At 39.5% G+C, this 22,248-nt stretch overlaps 1 protein-coding gene across 1 annotated transcript in view; it reads left to right on the top strand.

Moving 5' to 3' along the window:
- The window catches only part of LOC109914201 (mitogen-activated protein kinase 14B-like), a 38,313-nt gene extending 23,121 nt beyond the window's left edge, over positions 1–15,192 (top strand). Inside the window, exons 4-11 of the mRNA XM_048606697.1 lie at positions 1,398–1,614; positions 3,063–3,110; positions 5,497–5,611; positions 7,276–7,347; positions 8,272–8,351; positions 11,424–11,502; positions 11,898–12,071; positions 14,787–15,192. Of these exons, the coding sequence (XP_048462654.1) occupies positions 1,398–1,614; positions 3,063–3,110; positions 5,497–5,611; positions 7,276–7,347; positions 8,272–8,351; positions 11,424–11,502; positions 11,898–12,071; positions 14,787–14,848 (847 nt within the window). The 3' untranslated portion in view covers positions 14,849–15,192. The remainder of the gene's footprint in view (positions 1–1,397; positions 1,615–3,062; positions 3,111–5,496; positions 5,612–7,275; positions 7,348–8,271; positions 8,352–11,423; positions 11,503–11,897; positions 12,072–14,786) is intronic.
- The last annotated feature ends 7,056 nt before the right edge of the window (positions 15,193–22,248 follow it).

Genomic DNA, 22,248 nt, shown 5'->3' on the forward strand with positions numbered 1-22,248 from the left:
TTCCTGGACCAAGGGGGAGAAAATGGAGTCTAGATAGTTGGAGATCAGTTCGGTGGGGCAGGAGCAGGCGGAGACAATGGGTCGACCAGGGCATTCAGGTTTGTGGATTTTGGGAAGGAGATAGAAGCGGGCAGTGCGAGGTTGGGGAACGATGAGGTTGGAGGCCGTTGATGGGAGGTCACCTGAAGTGATGAGGTTGTGGATGGTTTGGGAGATGATGGTTTGGTGCTCAGGGGTGGGGTCATGATCAAGGGGGCGGTAGGAGGAGGTGTCGGAGAGTTGGCGTCTGGCCTCGGCGATGTAGAGGTCAGTGCGCCACACTACAACTGCACCTCCCTTGTCCACGGGTTTAATGGTGAAGTTGGGATTGGAGCGGAGGGAGCGGAGGGCTGCACGTTCTGCAGGGGAGAGGTTGGAGTGGGTGAGAGGGGTGGAGAGGTTGAGGCGATTGATGTCTCAACGGCAGTTGGAGATGAAGAGGTCGAGGGAGGGTAGGAGGCCTTGGGGTGGTGTCCAGGAGGAGGGGGTGTGTTGGAAGCGAGAGAAGGGGTCAGTAGAGGGAGGGTTAGGTTCACGGTTAAAGAAGTAAGCGTGGAGGCGGAGGCGGAGGCGGCGGAAAAACTGCTCTATGTCCAAGCGTGAGTGGTATTCGTTGATCTGTGGGTGGAGAGTTCTGTATAGCTCTTCAGAACTTCCCTCAAGCAGGTGTCCCATACACTCACAGAGACACGCATGGCTGTAATTCTGTAGGATATCTTTGAATACACATCTTATAAACTCAAACATTATCTATGTGGCCAATCCTGAGGCAAGCTCTAAAGAAGAATCATATTGGACTCGATTTCTCTGTCCACAGATGATGCCAGACTGCTGAGTTTCTCCAACGTGTTCTGTTTTTATTTCAGATACTTTGATTATTGTGTGTGGTATATTCATTTTTGGCTATGTGTTTGAACAGTATATGATATTCATTTCATATAGTGTACTAATTTTACAACATCTGTTACAAATAAGATATCATGATCATTGCACATAATATATCCCTTTTACAATTTATGTTCATGGATCATACACTGTGTGTAATAATCACAATGTATTATTCTGTTAACTACAAGTCTGTAATTATTATGTCTCTTCAACATTTGTTTAGCACCACAAGTGCAAAATGCAAACATCTCCACACTTAGTATTTAGTATCAAAGTGATGGCACATTTCACAGCCTTTTTTCTTAACGTTTCCTAACGTTTTACAAATCACCACTGAAAAAAAATCCAAGAGTTGGAGTTTTCAAAAGTCCCTCATTACGTGTGCTTGGCCTATGCTACAACTGCATATTCAGTGGAAGTTTAATCTTCACTGAAGATTTGGACACTTTTCATATGCAATGGCATTAGTAAAACTCATCTCCAGATCTGAGTACACTGGTGTTCCCCATGCCCACTCAAAATACAGTGACCTTCATTTTGAATCCTAAAAGTGAATCAAATTATTCATTCAAAAAGAGGAATATTTTTATCTCAATGTCAAGAAGTAAGGCTTTTACTTTGGTATTTACTAGTATTCTGACTGTTTTCTTTCCACAGTACATCCATTCTGCTGGGATTGTGCACAGGGTAAGGCACTTTTTTTCATAACCCTTTACAGAATGTCCCCTTGGAATCCATAATGGGGAATGGTGAATACAGTTTCTTCTGGCAGGAAATAATGACCACCTCATAAACCACAGATAACATTATCCTTCTATATGGTCTATTTATACCATCAGTAATAGTACAGTAACATACAAGTTACTTTTATAGGGATTATTCCACCTCATTCAATTGGTCGACTGCACAGTCTCTGCTTGAATCCTTGTAAAATGATACCTTTGTCTCAATGCTATTCAGATTGTCCCTTTTAAAAGGTAAGAAAAGAAATGTTCCCAGCCTCTTTTCTTTGAGGCTTCTACAGACCTGAGATCCCTATCCACACTGTTGTTTAGTTGGTGTTGCTTACAAAATAGATGGGATCATTTCTGGCTTTTAATCATTCCTGGTTGAAAGCAATGGAATATCCCTAATAGAAGAAGGTGAATCTAGAGCCTCGCTATTTACATTTCCAGCTGGGGAATACCAGCTAAAATCTCAGTCCAAACCTACGAGAACTCTGACCAAAGGATCCATAGTCAAATCTCAGTTTCAGTTGACAGGAGCTTCCAACCAGACAATCTAAGGTTTCATCCCAAAAGTGAATGACAGAAATTCCTCAGCAATGAGTCTGAGAATCAGTCCAAGACAAGTCAAAATCCTAACCATAGTTTGACTTTAAAACCAATGGACTACCGCCCTCCACAATAATTGGGAAGGAATTTTTTGAACAATTTTACCAAAATTAGCAAATGAAAGATATTGATTCTTCTACTGAGATAATTGATGGCAATATGTTGATCTTGTTGTGTCACCATTGTCCTCCCACACCATAGGGCTGCTGTCTCATTAGAGAGAGACAACTGGTGGTGATTTAACCTGAAGACCAATATACTTCAGGCAATAAAAGAGTTTGAGAAGGAGAGCACTTCATGGTAACCTTAGTTGGTGTTGGAAATTGAACCCACACTGTTGGCATCGCACTGCTTTGCAAACCAAGCATCTAAGGCAGACAAGCTAAACCAACTCCCAGTATGTTGGGATACTGTGTATGAAATTATGAGGGGTGTTATAGAATGAATAAGGCAGCACTATTTTCCTTGATTGAATGAGCCACAACCTAGGGAGAGATTTAAAGTTAGAGGCAGGAGTTTTGGAAGATATCTGAGAGGAAACATTTTCACTCAGATTGGTGGGTTCTGGGATGCAGTGCCTGAAAGGAAGGCCCAGGTAGGAATCCTTACAATGTTTTAAAAGTCTTTAGATTGGCATTTAAAGCACCATAATCTACAAGGCTATAGACAAAGAGATGGAAAGCATAGTTAGGCTGGATGGCAATCTGCCAGTTGGCAAGGTTATGATGGAACAAGTGGCCTCCTTTCTACGATCTGTGCGTGAAGCTCTGAAAGATAGTTATTTTTATTCTTTCTTTGCAGGACCTCAAACCTAGCAATCTAGCAGTGAACCAGAACTGTGAACTGAAGGTAAGTATAAATTAATGAAACTAATTTCACATTCAATTGAACACAGAAAACAGGAGAGCACTGAAAACACTAAATGTGAGTGGTACCATACAATTTTAAGGGGGAGAAATGCTCTGTTTTCCAAAACTGTCAAAATAATTAATGTATGTGCTTTCTTTTTCTTGTGGGTGATCTTATAGAGGTTTATAAAATCATGAGGGGCATAGATAGGGTGAATAACCAATGCCTTTTTCATCAGGAGGAGGAGTGCAAAACTAGAAAATATAGATTTAAGGTAAGAGGGGAAAGATTTAGAGGGGACCTGAGGGGCAAATTTTTCACATAGAGGGTATTGTGTGTATGGATCGAGCTGCCAGAGGACGTGGTGAAGGCTGGTTCAATTACAACATTTAAAAGGCATCTGGATGGGTGTATGAGTAGAAAGGGTTTAGAGGGATATGGGCCAAAAGCTGGCAAATAGGACTAGATTAATTTAGGATATCTGTTTGGCATGGATGAGTTAGACCGAAGGGTCTGTTTCCATGCTGTACAGTTCTATGACTCTAAGAAAGTGTTTTGGGATGTTTATCAGATTCCATTACATTTGTTTGTGCAAAAAATGGGCAACAAAATTATGTGAATAGAAAAATGAAAATTGATGTTGTTGTTGCCCAGATCGATAGGATGAAGATTCCTTTTCTTTGCTGGTACTGAAGAGTTCTGAGTTAAATTAAATAAAATCCTACTGTGTTCGCTCCTAACATATCTGGGTCCTGACAAAGGGGGATGGAGAAACACAGATGGAGATTGAATAGAGGAAGAGAAACATGAACTGAGGAGGGCAATGTATTCATGTGAGATACGACCGTAAACTGAGAGAGAACATCACACACTGGGCCAGGGAGAAACAGAAAGTGCTGGAGAAGCTCAGCAGGTGGGGCGATATCTGTGGAGAGAGAAACCGAGTGTAGTGTTTCAAGTCCAGTATGACTCTTCTTTGGAACTTTTATTCGAGAATTCAGGTTTGTGCTTTTTGATATAATCAAACTCATGGAACTCCGTTCCTAACAGCCCTGTGGGTGTACCTACACCACAGGGACTTGTAATGGTTTAAGCAGTTACATCTTCTCAATGGAAATTGGTGATGTGCAACACATGTTGGCCTATGTTTGAATTTTCTTGGTGTTGAGATATTGTAGAAACATCTCTGAAGTCATTTTTATTTAAATCTTAGTTATATGTTTCTAATTTTTTGTATTTTTGATTTATGTTTGTCACATTATAACACAAAAGATCATATTTTGGTGAGACTTAAATATACAATTAAGTAACACAATAACATTTCGAAACAGGGCAAATATTACATAATTAACAACAACTGGCATCTGTATAGAGCCTTGAACATCATAAAGCCTCCAAGATGTTTCACAGGTACATTATCAGACAAAATTTGACACCAAATCACAAGGACTGATATTCAGATAGATGACCAAGGTATATCTTAAAGGAGGAATGCTGGGTGAAGAAACAGAGAGGTTTAGGGAGAGAATTCCAAAGCTTAGGGCCTAGGGAACTGAAGGGAAGGCAGCCAGTGGTGAAGTGATTAAAATGAGAGAAGCACATGAAGCCAAACTTGTCACGTCCTCAAAGAAATCACTGTGGTGTGTACTGCTATCCATACCTTCTCAGTGTGTGGGTTCTTTAGGTGCTTGTGTAGTCTTGCATGTATGAGCGTTGCCACCATTTGATCTAGTGAGAAGGGTCTAGTAGAGTAAACAAGATGTCATTATTGCATATCTGCAAATATTTACAGGTTATAAGAATAGGCTGTACATTTCTATAAAGACCGTTGGGAGAGTCTCGCCTTTGATCTGTCTCCCACACAATCATGCTTTACTCACCCACTAAATCATGACATCATCACAGTGGGTGATGTTTGCTGCATTCAATCAAATATTAACCCTTTTAGTTCCTTCCAGACCCATATGCAACACTAATGGAGGTTAGTCAGACTAGAGTTAATCAGACTGAGTTCTAGTGGAAGGCATTAAGTGGCAAACTGATTGAACCCTATTCAGATTGATACCTTCTGTGAATGTAACTGAATCTAAACAAACTTCATCCTTTCCTGAGCTTGAATCAGCAACTGCCTTGTTGAATCACTAATTATATTAAACATGTTATAAGTGATCAGAATGATCTCAGGATTCTAGATTGACTTATTATTCCAAGAAACAGAGGGGAGCTGATGTATTACTCATCAATAATTAGTTATTTTGAACTTTGAGCTTCAGTATTTTTGTTCTGTCCTATATGTTTGTTTTTATTTGCTGTGAGAAAAGTATTGTTATGGTGGTTGTCAAAAAAAAGGGTCAGCACCCATTTTTCTAAATAACTTTCCTCTCAGATCTTAGATTTTGGACTAGCTCGTCCGACTGAGACAGAAATGACGGGTTACGTTATAACTCGCTGGTACCGACCTCCTGAGATCATTCTGAATTGGATGCACTACAGTTATTCAGGTGGGAATTTGAGGGTAATCTGAAAGTATAATGATGCAGCCCACATAGTTCACTGAGTTTATCCAGTCAGGATCTGTGACGCACATGTAGGATTTGACTGCTAGTTAGTTGATCTTAGCTGGTACCAGTGGTATTAATAGCAATATTCATTCAATATTAATTCAGTTGGCTTTTGTTTCCTGGACATTCATGGGGTTATGGGTGTTCCTAACAGGACTAGCATTTGTTGCCTTTTCTTAATTTCCATGGAGCCTAGGGCTATGCTAGGCCATTAGCTGCAGAGGGCAATTAAGAATCAATCACATTACTATGGATCTGGAGTCACGTAGACCAGACTAGATAAGGATGGCAGTTTCCTTCGCTAAAGGGCATTAGTAAGCCAGATGGGTTTACAGTTTTGCAGCTTCACGGCATCATTATTGTAACTCGCTTTCAATTCCAGATTTTATTAATTGAACTTAAATTCAATGAGATATTATGGTGGAAGTTGAACCTATGCTCCCAAAGTCTGGACCTCTGGATTACATGTCCACTGTCATGGCCACTCCACCACCATCTTCTCATGTGTGTTGAGAATGAGAGACACAGTTGCTGAAATTCTAACTTGTCTCAAAACCCACTCATTTGCATGGAGTTACATTTGGACCCTGTTGCTAAGGCTGAATAGCCATTTTGCCTGCTGTTCATGCCCACTCATGAAAAAATGGGAACTTGGAAATGTAGGGCATTCCTGATAATTGTGGAAGAGTTTCTCAATTATTCTATAATAATTTACAAACCAACCGCAAGGTACCAAGTCCATGCATTTTAGACAAAAAGCAAAATGCTACAGATAACCAAATATACAGCCAAGAAACATGTCCAAACAGTCCTTGTTGCTATCTATGCTCTGTCAAGTCTTGTCCCATCCTTCTTCATCTGATGCTATCATCATGAGCCTCAATTCCCCTTCTCCCTCATATACTTTCCCTTAAATGCAACCAAACTATTGATCTTAATTAATCCATAGGGCAGTGAGTTCCACATACTCATTGCTCTCTGGTTGAAGAAATTTCTTCTGAATTCTTCAACTGCTTTATAGGTGACTAACTAAATGTGGTCTTTCCCAGAAGTGGAAATGTTCTTTCTGTGTCTACTGCTTTAGGTCCATCTTTGGATCTTCTCTTTTCAAGAGAAAAGAGGCCTTCTCTGTTCATCTTTTCCTGATAATGATTTCTGAAATCTAAAAATAAAATGAAAAGTCTGGGATCCATAGCAGAACAGTCAAAATCTTTAGGGTTACAGAAGTAAGTTTTCAAAAGAATAAGTCTGGAAGAGATCTAAAACATTGACTAACTGTCTTCTGCTTCTTCAGAGAAGCTGCTTGACTCACGTTTCTCTTCTTCACCTTTTGGCTTGTGTTCTGTACAATTATAGTGTTGTATTGTCAGAAAATACTACTACTTTCTCGAACACAGGGAGGTGATGGGTGAATGGAAAACATGATGGGCAGCCAAGGGAGAAGGAGGATGAAAAAGTTCTTACAATAATATAATTCTTGCATTTGTCCAGTGTTTCATCACATTCAACAAAAGTGCAATTATTTATTTTTTTGAAGTACATTGTTGTTATTTCTGTTGTATTTGTCTAACTGTTGGTTTCTATTCTTTTATCCTCCCGTGCAGTGGATATTTGGTCAGTGGGCTGCATCTTGGCTGAGATGGTCACAAGATCAGTGATTTTTCCCGGATTTGACCGTATCCTTGAGTGGAATACTAACTGATCGGTTAATTTGAATGGGAAGAAGCTTTATCCGCTGCTGGATGAATGCAGTTTTCAGAAACAACCAATGCATTTTGCTCAAAAACAGGTTCAGGTGGAACACATTTTATTTATTCCCTGCCTCTCCAAGGTGAAACAATTACTTTCGGCTTAATTGGAAACTTCTGAAGTGAAGTCGAAAGGTAATGATGTTTAGCTTTGCCTGGCCTTTAATATTGTCAGTTGTAAATCAGGAATCAGCACCAGAACTGACTCGAAAGCAAAGGACTCTATCTGCTCTTCACTCCAATGCCAATTTGCAATCTGGCTCTGAATTTAGTTATATCTACGCTGTAACTGCAGTGGGTTATATAATCTGTTAATTGTTATTTAAAGCAAATGGTGGGTCTAAATTTTAAAAATTTCTAAAGAATCATGAAAATTTTATTTTTTTTCTCAGATTTATTTTACTTTATGACCCCATTTAAACACATGCAGAACTTCTGAAGGAGAGTCGTATCAGACTTGAAACATTAATTCTGTTTCTGTACCTATAGGTACAGATGTGATTCCATATATACATATATGATATATAATACGGAATGAGTTGCCAGAGGAAGTGGTAGAGGCGAGTATAATTGCAACATTTAAAAGACATTTGGGCGGGTACATGGATAAAGAAAGGTTTAGAGGAATATAGACCAAATGCAGGCGCATGGGACTAGTTCAGTTTAGGAAATCTGGTTGGCATGGGTGAGTTGGAATGAAGTGTCTATTTCCGTGCTATATGACTCTAGACGCTTCCAGACCTGCTGAGTTTCTCCAGCACTTTTCTTTTCATCCATTATTTATAGCCTGTGTCCCCAAGTTCTAGTCTCTATGGCAATTACTTTGATAATTCTTTTAACTCTTCCTTGAAGATTTTGATCAACTGAAGAAGATCATGAATGTCACAGGAACACCACCACAATCCCTTGTGGATAAGATGCAGAGTGAAGAGGTATGTATGAGTTTACACAAACCGTCTTTCAAAATATTGGCCATTCCATTGACAAATACCCCTGCTCTGTTTTGAAAAAGTACTATGGGTATACTCCGTTCAGCTGAGAAGGTGAATGGGACCTCAGTTTCACACTTAATCTGAAAGTATTTCCAACAGTAAAGTGTTCCCTGGAGTGTCAGATGAGTTTACTTCTTTTTTGAGTGTCGATTTCAACCCACAACCTACTGTTTGTCAAAGACAGGATGACCATTACTAAGCCACAATACTGTAAGTAATATAAAGAAAAAGATCACTTTTTGTTAGATCATGGTAGAATTTTGTTGGAGAATAAGAATACATTTCCAGAAGATGCTGGGAATATTTTTCTCTCTGCAGTTGTATATGCTGTATTAATACTTGAAAGCATTTGCTAGTCACTCCATGTCCTCTTCTGACAGCATTACCTCCTGACAGACTGTGCACTTTAGTCAAATGACCATTCATTTAGCATAAGCCAAGACCGAGTAACAATCTATATGACTGAACAGGCATTAAGTGATAAGCTGATACTTTCACCAGCTGGTTTTTGCATTTGTCCTCTCCAGCAGCAGTTCCTGAACAGTGCCCAAATGTAAGAAGTCAGGCAAATTGATCCCTTCTTGGGGATTGATCCTTATTATTGGATTCCTGCTGTCATCACAGTTGAGACGTATAAATTGCAGGAGGATATCAAAGAGATAGCAAGAACTGCAGATGCTGGAGTCAGAGTCAACACAGTTTGGAGCTGCAGGAACACAGCAGGTCAGGCAGCATCAGAGGAGCAGGAAAGTTGACGTTTTGGGTCAGGTTCTGATAAAGGGCCCTGACCCAAAACATCGACTTTCCTGTTCCTCGGAGGATATCAAGGGGCTTGTCAGGTGCACAGACCAATGACAAATGGAATTCAACTTCATAAAAGTGTGACGTAAGGCTAACTCGAGTTGGGCTAACAGGACAAGGAATAATACTAGAAATGGTAGGATCATGGAAAGTACTGAAGATCAAAGGGACACTGATGCGCATTTCTACAGATCCCTGAAGGTAGCAGGGCAGGTATATAAGGTGGTTGAGAAAGCATATGGAATGCTTTCCTTACTGGCTGAGACATAGAATACAGGAGGAGGGAGGTTATGCTGGAAATGTATAAATTGCTGATTAAGCCATAACTGGAGTATTGTATGCAGTTCTGGTCACTGCATTTAGGAAGCATGCAAATGCATTAGAGAGGATGTAGAGGAAATCTGCTAGGATACTTAGAATTTTTAGAATTATAATCAGGTTTATTGTCACGTGTACTCAAGTTACAAAAGAACAGAAGTACAGTGAAAAGTGCAGAATGTCACCAACACGTGGCACCATCTTAGGTAAAAATCTGACATACAAAAAATGGAGAAAGTAAAGAAAAAAGTTACACCAGATTAGAGATATACATTGTATAAGTTAGGAAAATAAGAAATAGCTTAAAAAAAAGACATTTTAGCCTTCCTATAAGGGCTTCCACATGGTCTGACTGGGTTCAACTGGTTCCCAACCAGAAGCCATCTTTGTTTCAGGCCCATTGATCATCCCCATTTCGCTCCAGGTCTCTGTCTGTTCCCACTCTGCTTCGGACCACCGGCTACCCCTGCTCCGCTCCAGGCTACTGGTCATCCCTGCTTTGCTCCTGGCCTGCAGGCCACCATCCTCGGTCGCCCTGAGCCACTGGCTGACTCCGTTATGCTCTGGGCCGCTGGCGCAAAGGAAAAAGACAAAAGAGAAACAATGAACATGAGAGAGAAAAATATAGAAAAGGAATGAATGGAGCGGACAATCTCCCGCTGGAGTGTCCTACTTCGCTGCCACCTTGGAACAATGGGTTGTGGAGTGTCTGAGCAAAGAGGAATGATTGAACAGACTGAGGTTGTTTTCCTTGGAGAATCAAAAGTTGAAAAAGAACTTGAAATAAGTATGTAATATGAGGGACATAGATAGAGTGGATAGGAAGGCACTTTTTTCCATTAGTAGAGTTGTCAATAATTAGGGAGCATAGATTTAAGGTGGAAGCTTAAGAGGAAAGTTGAGAATATTTTTTTCACCCAGAGAGTGGAGGGAGTCTAGAACCCACTGCCTGAAAGAGTGGCCACATCAGAAACTCTTATAACATTTAAGCAGTATTTAGATATTCACTTGCATTGCGGTAGCCTCCAGGGCTGTGAGGCAAAAGCTGGAAAGTGGGATTAATGTAGTCAGAGCTTTGTTGACCAGTGCAGACATAATGGTGTGCTGAGTCTCTGGGTCTATGAGATCAGAGATCTCAGCACGGATTTTCATTGGAAATGTGCTGGCGAATGTGGCTCAAATACAGTCTGAATTTACTCACTAAGCCGTGGTGAAGTCAAGCCTGAATTGCTTTTAATAAAGTAACAGAGATGTGGAATGTTCACTGAACTTTGGGTTTCTTCATTTGACATAGTTTACCAGATATTGGTACCTGAGATAAGAGAGTGGTTGGGACTTATATTCTCTGGAATTTAGAAGAATGGGAGGTGATCTCATTGAAGCATACAATTTTCCAAAGGGGCTTAATAGGATAAACGCTGAGAGATTGTTTCCACTGGTCCATCTAAAACATGGGAGAACAGTCCCATGGTAAGGGAACGATCATTTTAGCCCGAGATGAAGAGAAACAAGTTCACCTGAAAGGGTATTACAACTCACTGGGGTAGTGTGCTGGAAATCAAGTCCCACTATTCCTGGAGTCATCACACAACTTAAAAGATTTTGTAAAGTACAAAAGTTTCCCAATTTACCTGACCTTCACACCCTGATTGATAGAAATCACAGACCAGATTTCTGTACGGAACACTAATAATTATTTATTAAAAATAATTTTAGTCTAGCTATAGGTAAACAGTTAGAAATTGTCCACATATAACAATAATTAAAATATTAATCCCAGCCATGATTGTATTGAATAGCAGAGCAATGAACTGTATGATCTACTCCTTCTTTAGTTGTGTTCTTCTGATTGTATAAGCTTTATTTGCAATTAACATGTCTGGATCTTTTCAGGCAAGAAACTATGTTTGCTCGCTCACACCAAAACAGAAGAAAGATTTCCAGCAGGTTTTTCCCACAATGAATAAACAAGGTATTGGATTTACTGGCTAAATTAATTTGGGGGTGTGTGAGGGAAGGGTTTGCTAAAGTGGGGGCAATTACACAAGGCTAGTTCCATTTTCTCTATAATAAATTGACATTCTTCAGGACAATAAATAGCTTGGAGACTGTAGTTCCATAGAGGTAAGAGGAATAGAATAGACAGGTGACAAAAATTCATTAAAAAAGGAGACAAGTTATAATTAAAGAACAATGTGAAAATAGGCTAAATAGGAATCTTCATGTTGAAAGTACTGATCACTTTGTTCAAGGGAATGGGTGTGGAATGATTTTGTGCATCAATATCTGTGTATCCTGGATGTATAGTCCTAAAGCTTGAGACTATATTAACTTGTCCTTTTCTGTCTCTTCCCCCTTCCTTTCTAGCGGTTGATTTGCTGGAAAAGATGCTGCACCTAGACCCCGATGAGAGAATTACTGCTTGTGATGCATTAGCACATCCATATCTTACTGAATATCATGATCCAGCTAATGAGCCAGTGGCAGAACCATATGATGATTCCTTTGAAAATCTGGACCTAAAGATTGAAGAATGGAAAAGTAAGTTTTATTTAGTGTATCTCACTTTGTAATGGACATTTCCTACTTTTTAGAACTCAGTATAGTGACTGTCCATGGTTGAAATGGAGTGGAGAGGTAATGTTCCCAGCCTTCCATCCGTGGGATGGAAGAGCAGCACGGGTTTATGATTCCTGTAATATTCACAACCTCCCAGTGAGTTGAGAATCTACCCTCACTTGACTCTTCATGCCAACAGGGAGAACTGTTATCTATTGTGTGGGCATAGGCATAAATTACTTAGTACTCCCATGGCATTGTGCATTAGAATACTTCCAAAATACACATTCTATATAGCTTTGTAAGAAAGAGCTAGTTAATCCATGGATTGATATGACCAGGTGAGGATGTGTGAATTGGCTTCCCTCTTCCTGATCCCCTCTCAGTCTGTTGCAACAATGTTTTTATTGATTTTTAGCTTACAGGTATATTAAAGAACAACTAAAATGTCATTAAGTAGATTACAGTGAAGGAGCCAGTTACCAAGTTTTCTTGAGTGAGAGAGGAATTTTATTACTTGCTAACCCTGTGACAAATAATAAAACATGACATAAAGTACATACACAAACACAAGTATAAAGTTTAAAAAAGGAGTGTTTAGTAGAAACAGGACAATCAAGAAGATGCAGCTTAAAAAGTCCCAGAATCCTTTAGGTTTTGGGTTACATAACCTGACACAACAGTCCTTCAAATAATGATTTGTATCCTCAGTAGTAGCAAAGTTTGTAGATATACTTGAACTCAGTGAATGGGTGTTTCTCTGACTTGCATTTCAGTAGTCATCATCATCGGAGAGGTCAAGGCACAGGGAAACAGAGGACAAGGCTTCAGCTCTGCTGTTATGAATCCATTTTCTTCTCTCTGCCCAAAAACTGTTTTGCCTGAAATATAGTTCACCTGTGTATTCCTATATTTAGTATTGTTGTTCTTTCAAGCTATGTAACCTGCAGGTGATGTTCATCCCAGTCTGTGAAACTTCCAGAACAGTGTAAATCAAAAATAGGAGACAAGAGTTTCTTCACATCTGACTGGGTTTTATTGCCTTTTGATGAAACATTAATTTTGGCTCAGACTAATTATCTCACACTAGTTCCTTGATGCTCAAGATGTTCAGATGATCACAGAGACCATCTTAAATCAGTAATTTCTCTTTCTTAAAAAACATTCTGTCCATGAGAATCTCAGGTATTAAAATCTGATAATGGAAGTTGAAATTGATAGGCCAGATTTTACCACTATCATGATGGGCTCAAAATGTAATTCCTTCGCTGGTAACTTATCTCTAGCAATGCAGAAATCCCAGATGGAAATAGCTGCTGATATTTTATTCCACATAGCTAAATAGCAGTTGATTTTTCCTGACTAGAGGTAACACGGCTTCTCTCAGTCTCGTTCAATAGTGGGTTGCTTGTTCTCCAGTATGTTGAATGCCCTAGTGCATGTAAAGATTCATATAGCTCATCCCATGGGGCTGAAAAGCAATTACTTTTAAAGATGTATCCAGTCACTTTTTTTTATTACATAGGTTATTTAAAATCCATGGTCTTCCAAATGAATTTTCTGTTCCTTGCCTATAAAGTGCAGGTATGAGAAAAACTGAGAAGATGTAGAGATGGATAATTGAATTTGTACTGATTAGTGTCACTGCTTTTTCGGTGTTTATTTAAACTCTGATCACATTGTTACAAGCTTATTGCGGGAATATATCATTTCAGTTAACATATATAACATGGCTAAAACTTTCTGCTGTTTCTTTCTGACATTAAGAGTGCAAGTAAGATATATGTTTCTGTCCTAACTTAAGGATGCACACATCTCTTGTGCAAACCATCTCACTGGTTTTGCTGCACTGATTTCTAAAAGCTTTCCGCTGGATTTGGGAAGGCATTGACACATAATTGGACTGAACTCCTGCAATAATGTTTCCTTTGTAACATATATTTGTGCATCAATATTCCTCATAGCTTACTCCCAATGCTATGACATGAACTGCGTAAGTTCTCTAAGCCACTTGCTTAGAATGAGTAATTTTGAGAACAACAATCAGATGTGAGATTAGAGCATGATCTTGTGGGGGACGGAAGTGAAGCTACTTATCTGTCTTTGCTATTTGGAGCATTCACCCGAATGGAATAATACTTGTCATTATCATTGAGCCCTACATTTGGAAATGGCCAGTCAGAGGGTATGATCCAAGTTCCTTCAGGATCAGTTGTGTCCACTATTGAAATGGATGTGAAGTACAAAGCGTAGTTTTGTTTTGAGCTTGGGTGGTTGCAATTGAGTGTGCCCTACATCTCATATTGACATAATAGTGAAATACAAAACAGGAACATTACCATGTTTAACGAATAAAAGGGGGCAGAGTACACTGGCTTAGGTCTCACCTGTGCTGTACCAAATTTGGGAATAGTTGATCACTATAAAACTGGGAAATAGCTGGAGAGCTATTAGTGGCAAGGAAGGGGTTGGTTTGCTGCATATCAATAGGAAGGGAGCAGTATATGTTCTAAACCTTTCCTGCGCATGGCCAGAAATAGGGATATCGTCATAGGATATCAAGTAAGTATATAAAGGCTAATGTGGTTGTCCAAATACCCACCAATTTTCAAAGATTAGATTTGTGAGGAAAATAACAGTCTGTTTCAACGGATATTGTTGCACATTAAGTAACGGTTTGTGCTTTTATTTTTGTAGGCCTTCTTCACATGGAGATCACTACCTTTGACCCAGAAAATCCAAGACAAATGGCAACATGATGCTTTTCAATCGTGTTTCGTGATACTTCTAAAATGAGATAATGCAAATTCATTTTTTAACATCATAAAAACTGAAGCTGAAATCTCTAGGCTGTGTCATTGCTGTTAACTTGCATCCTCTTCTTTCCTTTGCTCCACAAAGCAGCCATTTTTCAAATGTAACCTTAAAGTAACATCCAGCAAAGGTACAATCACAAGAAATAAAACAGTAAATTCCAGACAAATAGATTTAACCCAGACCTGCTGTGGACTAAGCTGGCAGCACAGTGGCTCAGTGGTTGGCAGTACTGTCTCACAGTGCCAGTGACCTGGGTTCAGTTCCAACCTTGGATAACTATCTGTGTGGAGTTTGCACATTCTCCTTGTATCTGCAAGGATTTCCTCCCACAGTCCACAGATGTGCAGGTTAGGTGGATCAGCTATGCTAAATTACCCTGTAGTGTCCGGGGATGTGTAGGTTAGGTGGATTAACTGTGAGGGTTGCAGGGAAGAGATAGGGTAGGGGGTGAGTCTGGGTGGGATGCTCTTCAGGGAGTTAGTGTGGGCATGTTGGGCTGAATGGCTTGTTTCGCCACTGTAGGGATTCTCTGATTCAAAAGTTTTCCAATAATATCAACTTATAACCAAGTTAAGCTGCTACAGACATTTACTCTCAAATAAATGACCATATTCCTGCAGCTGACTTGAGAACCATTCTTAAATAGAGTGAGATTCAGGGCTACTTTAGCTTAATTTTTAAAAGGCATTACATAGATGTACTGCGAAACAGGGCTGGTGCAAAGGCATTAAGGGTCCTGCACAATCTTTTAGCTTGTGAGCCCATCCTTCTCTACCCTCATCCGCACCCACGGATTAATTTTTGAAAATCAATATTGTACATTACTCTGATAAAAAACAGCATTTATAGTTAGATTTATTTCATATGATAAAGCAAAATATTATGATAGTGACTGTACATTATCATTATTTTAGACTTTTCACAGGCTGTGTATAAGAAATGAACATTAAAATGTATAGGGTGGTTCGCAGGGTGTTCATGCAACTGTTTCGAAATGATGTTGTGCACAATTTACACAAAAATTATAATAGATTACACCCTTTCATGTTTTCAGAATTGTCATGTAGATATACAGATTTCCAAAACTGCTACATAGATATGAAATTTTCAGAAAGACAGAAATATAAATGCATCTAAACCTATGTGTCAGTACAAGTGGATGTAGATCAGTAGATCTAAATCTTTCATTCCCACTGCTGAAGCTGCTTTTTACTCATGCAGTTTCATGAATAGTTCATACTTTTTTGCACCACCCAAATATTACTCCTCCAGGCAACAGCTTAGTGGTTGTGCCGGTCCTGATCCAAAGTTCCCATCAATTCCTGATTTATGCAGAGTTGGCTATTCTCAGCCACGAGTGCTGTAATTGGCCTCAGAGCTAGGCAAGTTTTTCAAATATATAAAAACTGAAATAACTGCAGATGCTGGAAATCAGAAACAAAAACAAATTGCTGGAAAAGCTCAGCAAGTTTGGCAGCATTTGTGTAAAGAAATCAGAGTTAACATTCAGAACTGAAGAAGGGTCACTGGACCCAAAATACAAACTTTTTACAATATATATATTGCCCATTTTCCTGCAGCCTGATTGCTGTCTACTGACCTCTGCTGGTCTTTGTCTGTACATACAGAAGCTACCACATGACAGAACAGCTTGTTGATACTGTCACACATGGACGTAACAGCAGGTGCTCAAAGTTACGGATGGCTCCACCTAGCATCATTCCAGGACTTCATGGAAGAAAATGACTTTAAAAAAACTAGAACTCCAATAAACTTTTTCAGGACATAGCTAGTTTGTTTGTTAGTTGCTCTGTGTGCTGATAGAGGTCTATCCGTAGGATTAACCATAGGATTCCTCACTGAACGAATTTCTGCAATCGCTAATCCAACATTTTAACAATTGTGTTGAATGTATTGAGTATTGAAGCTGATAATGTCTTTCAGAGACCAACTCGACAAAAAAAACTCCGCTATACTTGTATTGTTGGAAATGGTGCCGAACATCACATCAATGCCTTGCGGTTAGATGTCAGGGAATAGTGATAAGGATCACTAGCTTGCTTTCCACTACCAACCCAAGCACTGTCACCAGCCAGACAAGTTAAACCTGTTCTAATTTCCCTGATAACGCACTGCATTCACTCCAATAAACCGTTCAAAAATATTTTCTCAATTTCTCTTCATCTAAGCCACAGCTATCACTGCTTACTTTTGATATATCCAGCCTTTGTCATATCAGAAACCCTCACCACTGACCATGTATCACATAATGCTATTTTCTCAAAGTGAGTTAAATTTACCGCCACCATCCTCATTTAGAATGGGTGGTGCGTTAGAAGAAAATTATTTGCTCATCTAGTGAGAAGAGGCATATAGGTTATTGCATATTAGCAACTGAGTACAAGTTACACTGATATATATAAATATATATATATATAAAAAACAGAGACCAAGGAGGAGGATCTGGATGAATCAGTACAGTATGGAGCTGGAGGAATACAGCAAGTCAGGCAGGATCAGAGGAGCAGGAAAGTTGATGGTTCAGGTTTCCATCCTTCATCAGGACTTTCCTGCTCCTCTGATGCTGCCTGACCTGCTGTATTCCTCCAGCTTCACACTGTATTAACTCTGACTCCAACATCTGTAGTTCTTGCTATCTCAGGAGGATCTGGATGATCTGTTACTAAATAATTTTATGCATAATTTACAAACAAATCTCTTATCTTACTCTGTTGATATCCAAAGCTGTTCTCCCACCAGGTATGGTATGATCATAGTGGGCATTCCATAGTATTAATCCTTTCAAAACACTTATACAACACAACACACTCCATCCTCCAGCTATGGACATTCTTGGCCTTAATTATCTTATTTGCTCTCAAATAGAATGCCCATGTCCTTCTAGTTTTAAAGAGGTTCAGTTCTTCTTGTGTATGAGACATTGTTCCCTTCAACAATTCTTAGCTGCCTATAAACTAAAGAACATTTCATTCATAATGTATATTAATATAGCATCTTTAACAGAATAAAACGACCCAAGGTATTTCACTGATGCATTATTCAACAAAACACGATACTGAACCACATGAAATATTGGCAGCATTTAATGCCCTCCCATGACGAGCTTGCTTTCCAGCCTTTCAGCCACAAACCTCATTCTATGGTGGGAAAGCTCATGATTGGTTATCCAACCTTACTGCTAATTGATACACTTAAGTGACAATTGATGCCCACTTATGGGACAGAGGAGAAAATCCATTTGGGTCCTTACATAACAGGGGAGGGGGTAGATGGTCACTGAAACTCACTTTCAACCCCTTTCCCATGACTCCCATTTCTGCAAACACTCATCTGTGACTGTCCATAGCAATCCTTGACCTTAGATAGGTGCATTACTAGCAACAGCCACTGCCTCTCTCATTGTGCTATTGTTCAATGAAGACATGCCACACTCTGAGTGACTGCAACTCTCAGTGAACTGGACTTCCACCCAGAGTACTCATTAGGTCAGGTTACAAAGGCTTCATCAAAGAGGTAGGTTTCAAAGAGTGTCTCGAAGAACAAAAGCAACGTAGAAAGGAAAGATGTAGGGAGGGTACAGATAAGCCCAGATATCTATGAGGATTATGGGGCTGAAGGAGATTGGAGATAAGGAAGAGTGAAGCCAAGGTGGAATTAAAAAACTATTTTAAAATAAAAATGTTTTTTGAATGGGACCTAATGTAGGTCAGCTACTGGTGATAGTTGAATGCAACTTTGTACAATAAAAAAACCCAGCAGAGCTTCAGGCGATGACAAATTTCATGGAAGGCAAGATAATGGGAGTTTGGTCATGAAGGTATTGGAATAGTCAGGTTGAAAGGTAACAAATGTATGAATGTTTAAGCAGAAGATTAACTGAGATAGGAATGAAGTCAGATGATGTTAGTGAAGTTGGAATAGTTATTTTGAGCGATAACACAAATATGTAGTGAGAAAGATGCCAGGGAACAAGTATTATACCAAGGTTGCAAACAGATTGATCTTGTCTCAGACTGTTGCCAAGGAGAGGAACAGAGTTGGTAGTTGGACAAGGGAGTCTGGAGTAGTGATCAAAGCAACAGCTTCAGTTTCATCTTGGGGAATCCATTCTTGTCGCTTTCTTATGGAGAAAGAAAAGATCTTTCTTACGCTGAACATCCATGACAATCACTTACATTTTTTATTTGATATTCTGGTGAATGCACGTCACATCTTCCTCTTGTGTGCTTCAAGTTCAAACAAATTGCTGCCCATTTAAAAAAAAAGGCAAGAAGGAACAAACTCAACACTAAGATGTTCTATTACTGTTCTACTTTCCAAGACATTAAAATGGTGGAACTTCTTAAATTCCTCAGTCTTACCTTTTGATCTTTGACCTCTAAAATTGAAATTGAAATTGAAAACTGAATCAGTTCATCATTACTTCATAAAATCTACTTTTTAAAAAAAAAGTCTTATCTTTCAGCCAGTTAAAACAATTCTTTCTGTCTAACACAAAGAAACTATATAACTCATGACGTGTAGAATTATCATTGTTTGTCATTATTCAAAACTTGGAATGCCTATGTCCTTACAACATGTGGATTTGTTATTAACTTGAATACAATGTAGCATGTATGAGTATCTAGCTGCAATATATATATATTCAACAGATTCATCTGCATGGTCTGTATGCCACATTCTATAAAAACAGAGAATTTAGAGTATTCACCCAATTGTTGTAACGACATTATGTGGCCAATTGGGGATTAATCTTTACAGTTCGTTGCAGCTTTAAGCCTGCTGCATTTGTTCAATGCTTGGCTTGGAGAACTGGCTTCACCACAATTGACAAGGAGACTTACAACAGGGATTATTGGCTTCTGAACAGGAGCAGGAGCTGTTCTTTTCTCAGGAAAAGCATACTTTAAAGCTCTGTGAAAACAACAAACCATTGTACGCTTAAGAAAAGTGCTTCGTCTTGTTCATGCAATTATTAGTGTTTGTGTGTCATTTAATATCAGGGAATGCAAGGTCTACAAAATTGTTTTGTTTCTAAGTGTGAGCAGTCATGCAATATCCACTCTAGAGCCCAGTCAATACTGATTATAAGCCCAATTAGGCCTAAAACAAGCCACTGCTCCATCTACTGAGGATATGCAGCCATCACATTTGTGGGACAGGACTGACTGACCAGCTGTTCCTTCCTGTCATTTTCTTAAATTCTTATATATTCTCCCAACCCAACCACTACTCTTGTACATATTTCTTTAAAAACCCAATTTGCTGTCAGTTCACATAAAATCAATTCCATAATATCCAACTGGTAATACTTTTATCGAATATAACTCAAATCAGGTAAATTAAGTTTCGGCTGCAGGCAGGTTTCAAGTTACTAAAAATGAAAAGTAGGGCTTGATTTCAAATAAGTCAACATCAAAATATTTTAATATGTTTCAGAATGTTTATCCATGTATAAACTAAATTCGTCAAAATAGTTACTATCATGGAATCTGAGCTGAAGCCACAGTTTAAACCAGCACAACAGCATGTGATGACCCTTTGATACAGGGAAAAGCTGGAAAAATGGCCACAAATAATTGAGATGAAGACTTTTCTCAAAGTGTTTTGGGTTAAACTCAAACAGCACACTGATCCACCGAGACATGAATAATACTGGTCTGTACCGAGAGGTACAAATGATACTGGTCTGTGCCGAGAAACACCTGTCGGTGTGCTACAAGTGGCCTCAGTGCCACTGAGCAAAGAGCGCATAGTAAAGAAAAAAACATTCAAGTTTTTTTCTGTACACCACTGCTTATAAAGTTCATGGTGAAATACTCCACCAACTTTATTTTTGATATCTCACACACTGGAACAGGAGATCCAGCTTGCATCTTTAGGAGGAAATGTTTTATTCCCTGATAAACACTATGGAAAATGCTATTTCAGAACACTGCTGTAAATTATGACAGTGGAGTAGCAGGACAGAGAAACAAAACTGGCTAATATCAGAAAATAATCTTTTCATACAGGATGATTGATAGGTGAAAAGGATAGTGCAGCAATCATTTCACTCTTATGTCCTGTCATGAGAGCACTGAATGGATATGCAAGGCTATAGTTATTATAACAAGTTCAGCCAGGTGGATCTCATAGAATGAGTTTCCTGATTAGTGATGTTTACCTGGTCCAATCAGGGAGTCCTGGCTGACATATATAAACAAGTGTGTCAGGGGTTCTGCTTACCCTAGGAGCCAGCTGAATCAATGTCATGTACTATGCACGTGTAAATAAAGGGCAGTATGGTGATGGAACACCAGCCTTCGTGGAGTAAGTTCAGTGGAGATGTGAATGGGATTAATGATGTATCATGCAAAAGCACCTACTAGCTGAAGCCTAACTGGACTTCAAACAGGCACCACAACTGGCTTTGTCATTTAAAAATACGGCAAGTGGAGCTTAGGAGTTACAAGGTATGCTGATGGAAGTGGACACCCTTGCAAGGTCGACTGAGATTGGGGGACACCACTTGAGTCAAGGCAATTGCATAGCCTCACTCAGAACATATCCTGAACAGATGGACTCTAGGTCAGCCCACAGCAAAACTCCAAAACACAGCCAAGCCTTGACCAAACTTTTCTTGAGGATCCGGGCCGGCAGGCATTGTAGCTGCTGCCAGTATGCGGGCATGAGGCAGTAAAAGAGTCCCACTTGGCCTGAACTGAGTAAGGGAATTCATAGGCGGATATCCAGGAGAGGGCACACCGTGGAAAATCCACCTACTGCTGGCTTGGAACATTTAAATTCCTCAGCAACATCCAAATCAGAGCCAATCAAAATAAACGTCTGGGTAAATGGTCACCCGGTTCTAATGCCATTTTCCAGCATACAATGGAGAACATTTTACACAGTCTACCCAGGTTGCCATTTATCTGGATGACATGCTAATAAACCAGAAGATCAATAAAGAGAATTTAGAGAAATTGGACAAAGTTTCACCAATACCTTTACAGACATCAATTTATAATATTAACAGACCACAAACCCTTGCCAGGGCTACTTAAACTGGACAGGACCGCACTGCCCATAGCTTCAGGTCAAATTCAGGGGTGGGGTCTTATTCTGAGTGCATAGAATTACAAGTTGAAATACCGTCCAGGGTACCAATTGGCGAATGCAGATGTTGAGCTGCCTCCCACTGGTGGATACACCATCGGTGTATCTAGTGCTGCCACTAGAATAGTCCATTCTGTTTTTAAACTTTCTGGACACCTTTCCAGTCACTGCTGACACAAAGGTCAGCCAGGTGGATCTCATAGAATAGGTTAACAGTGTCCAT

Source organism: Rhincodon typus, chromosome 16, assembly GCF_021869965.1.
Source record: "Rhincodon typus isolate 14 chromosome 16, sRhiTyp1.1, whole genome shotgun sequence".
NCBI lineage: Eukaryota > Metazoa > Chordata > Chondrichthyes > Orectolobiformes > Rhincodontidae > Rhincodon > Rhincodon typus.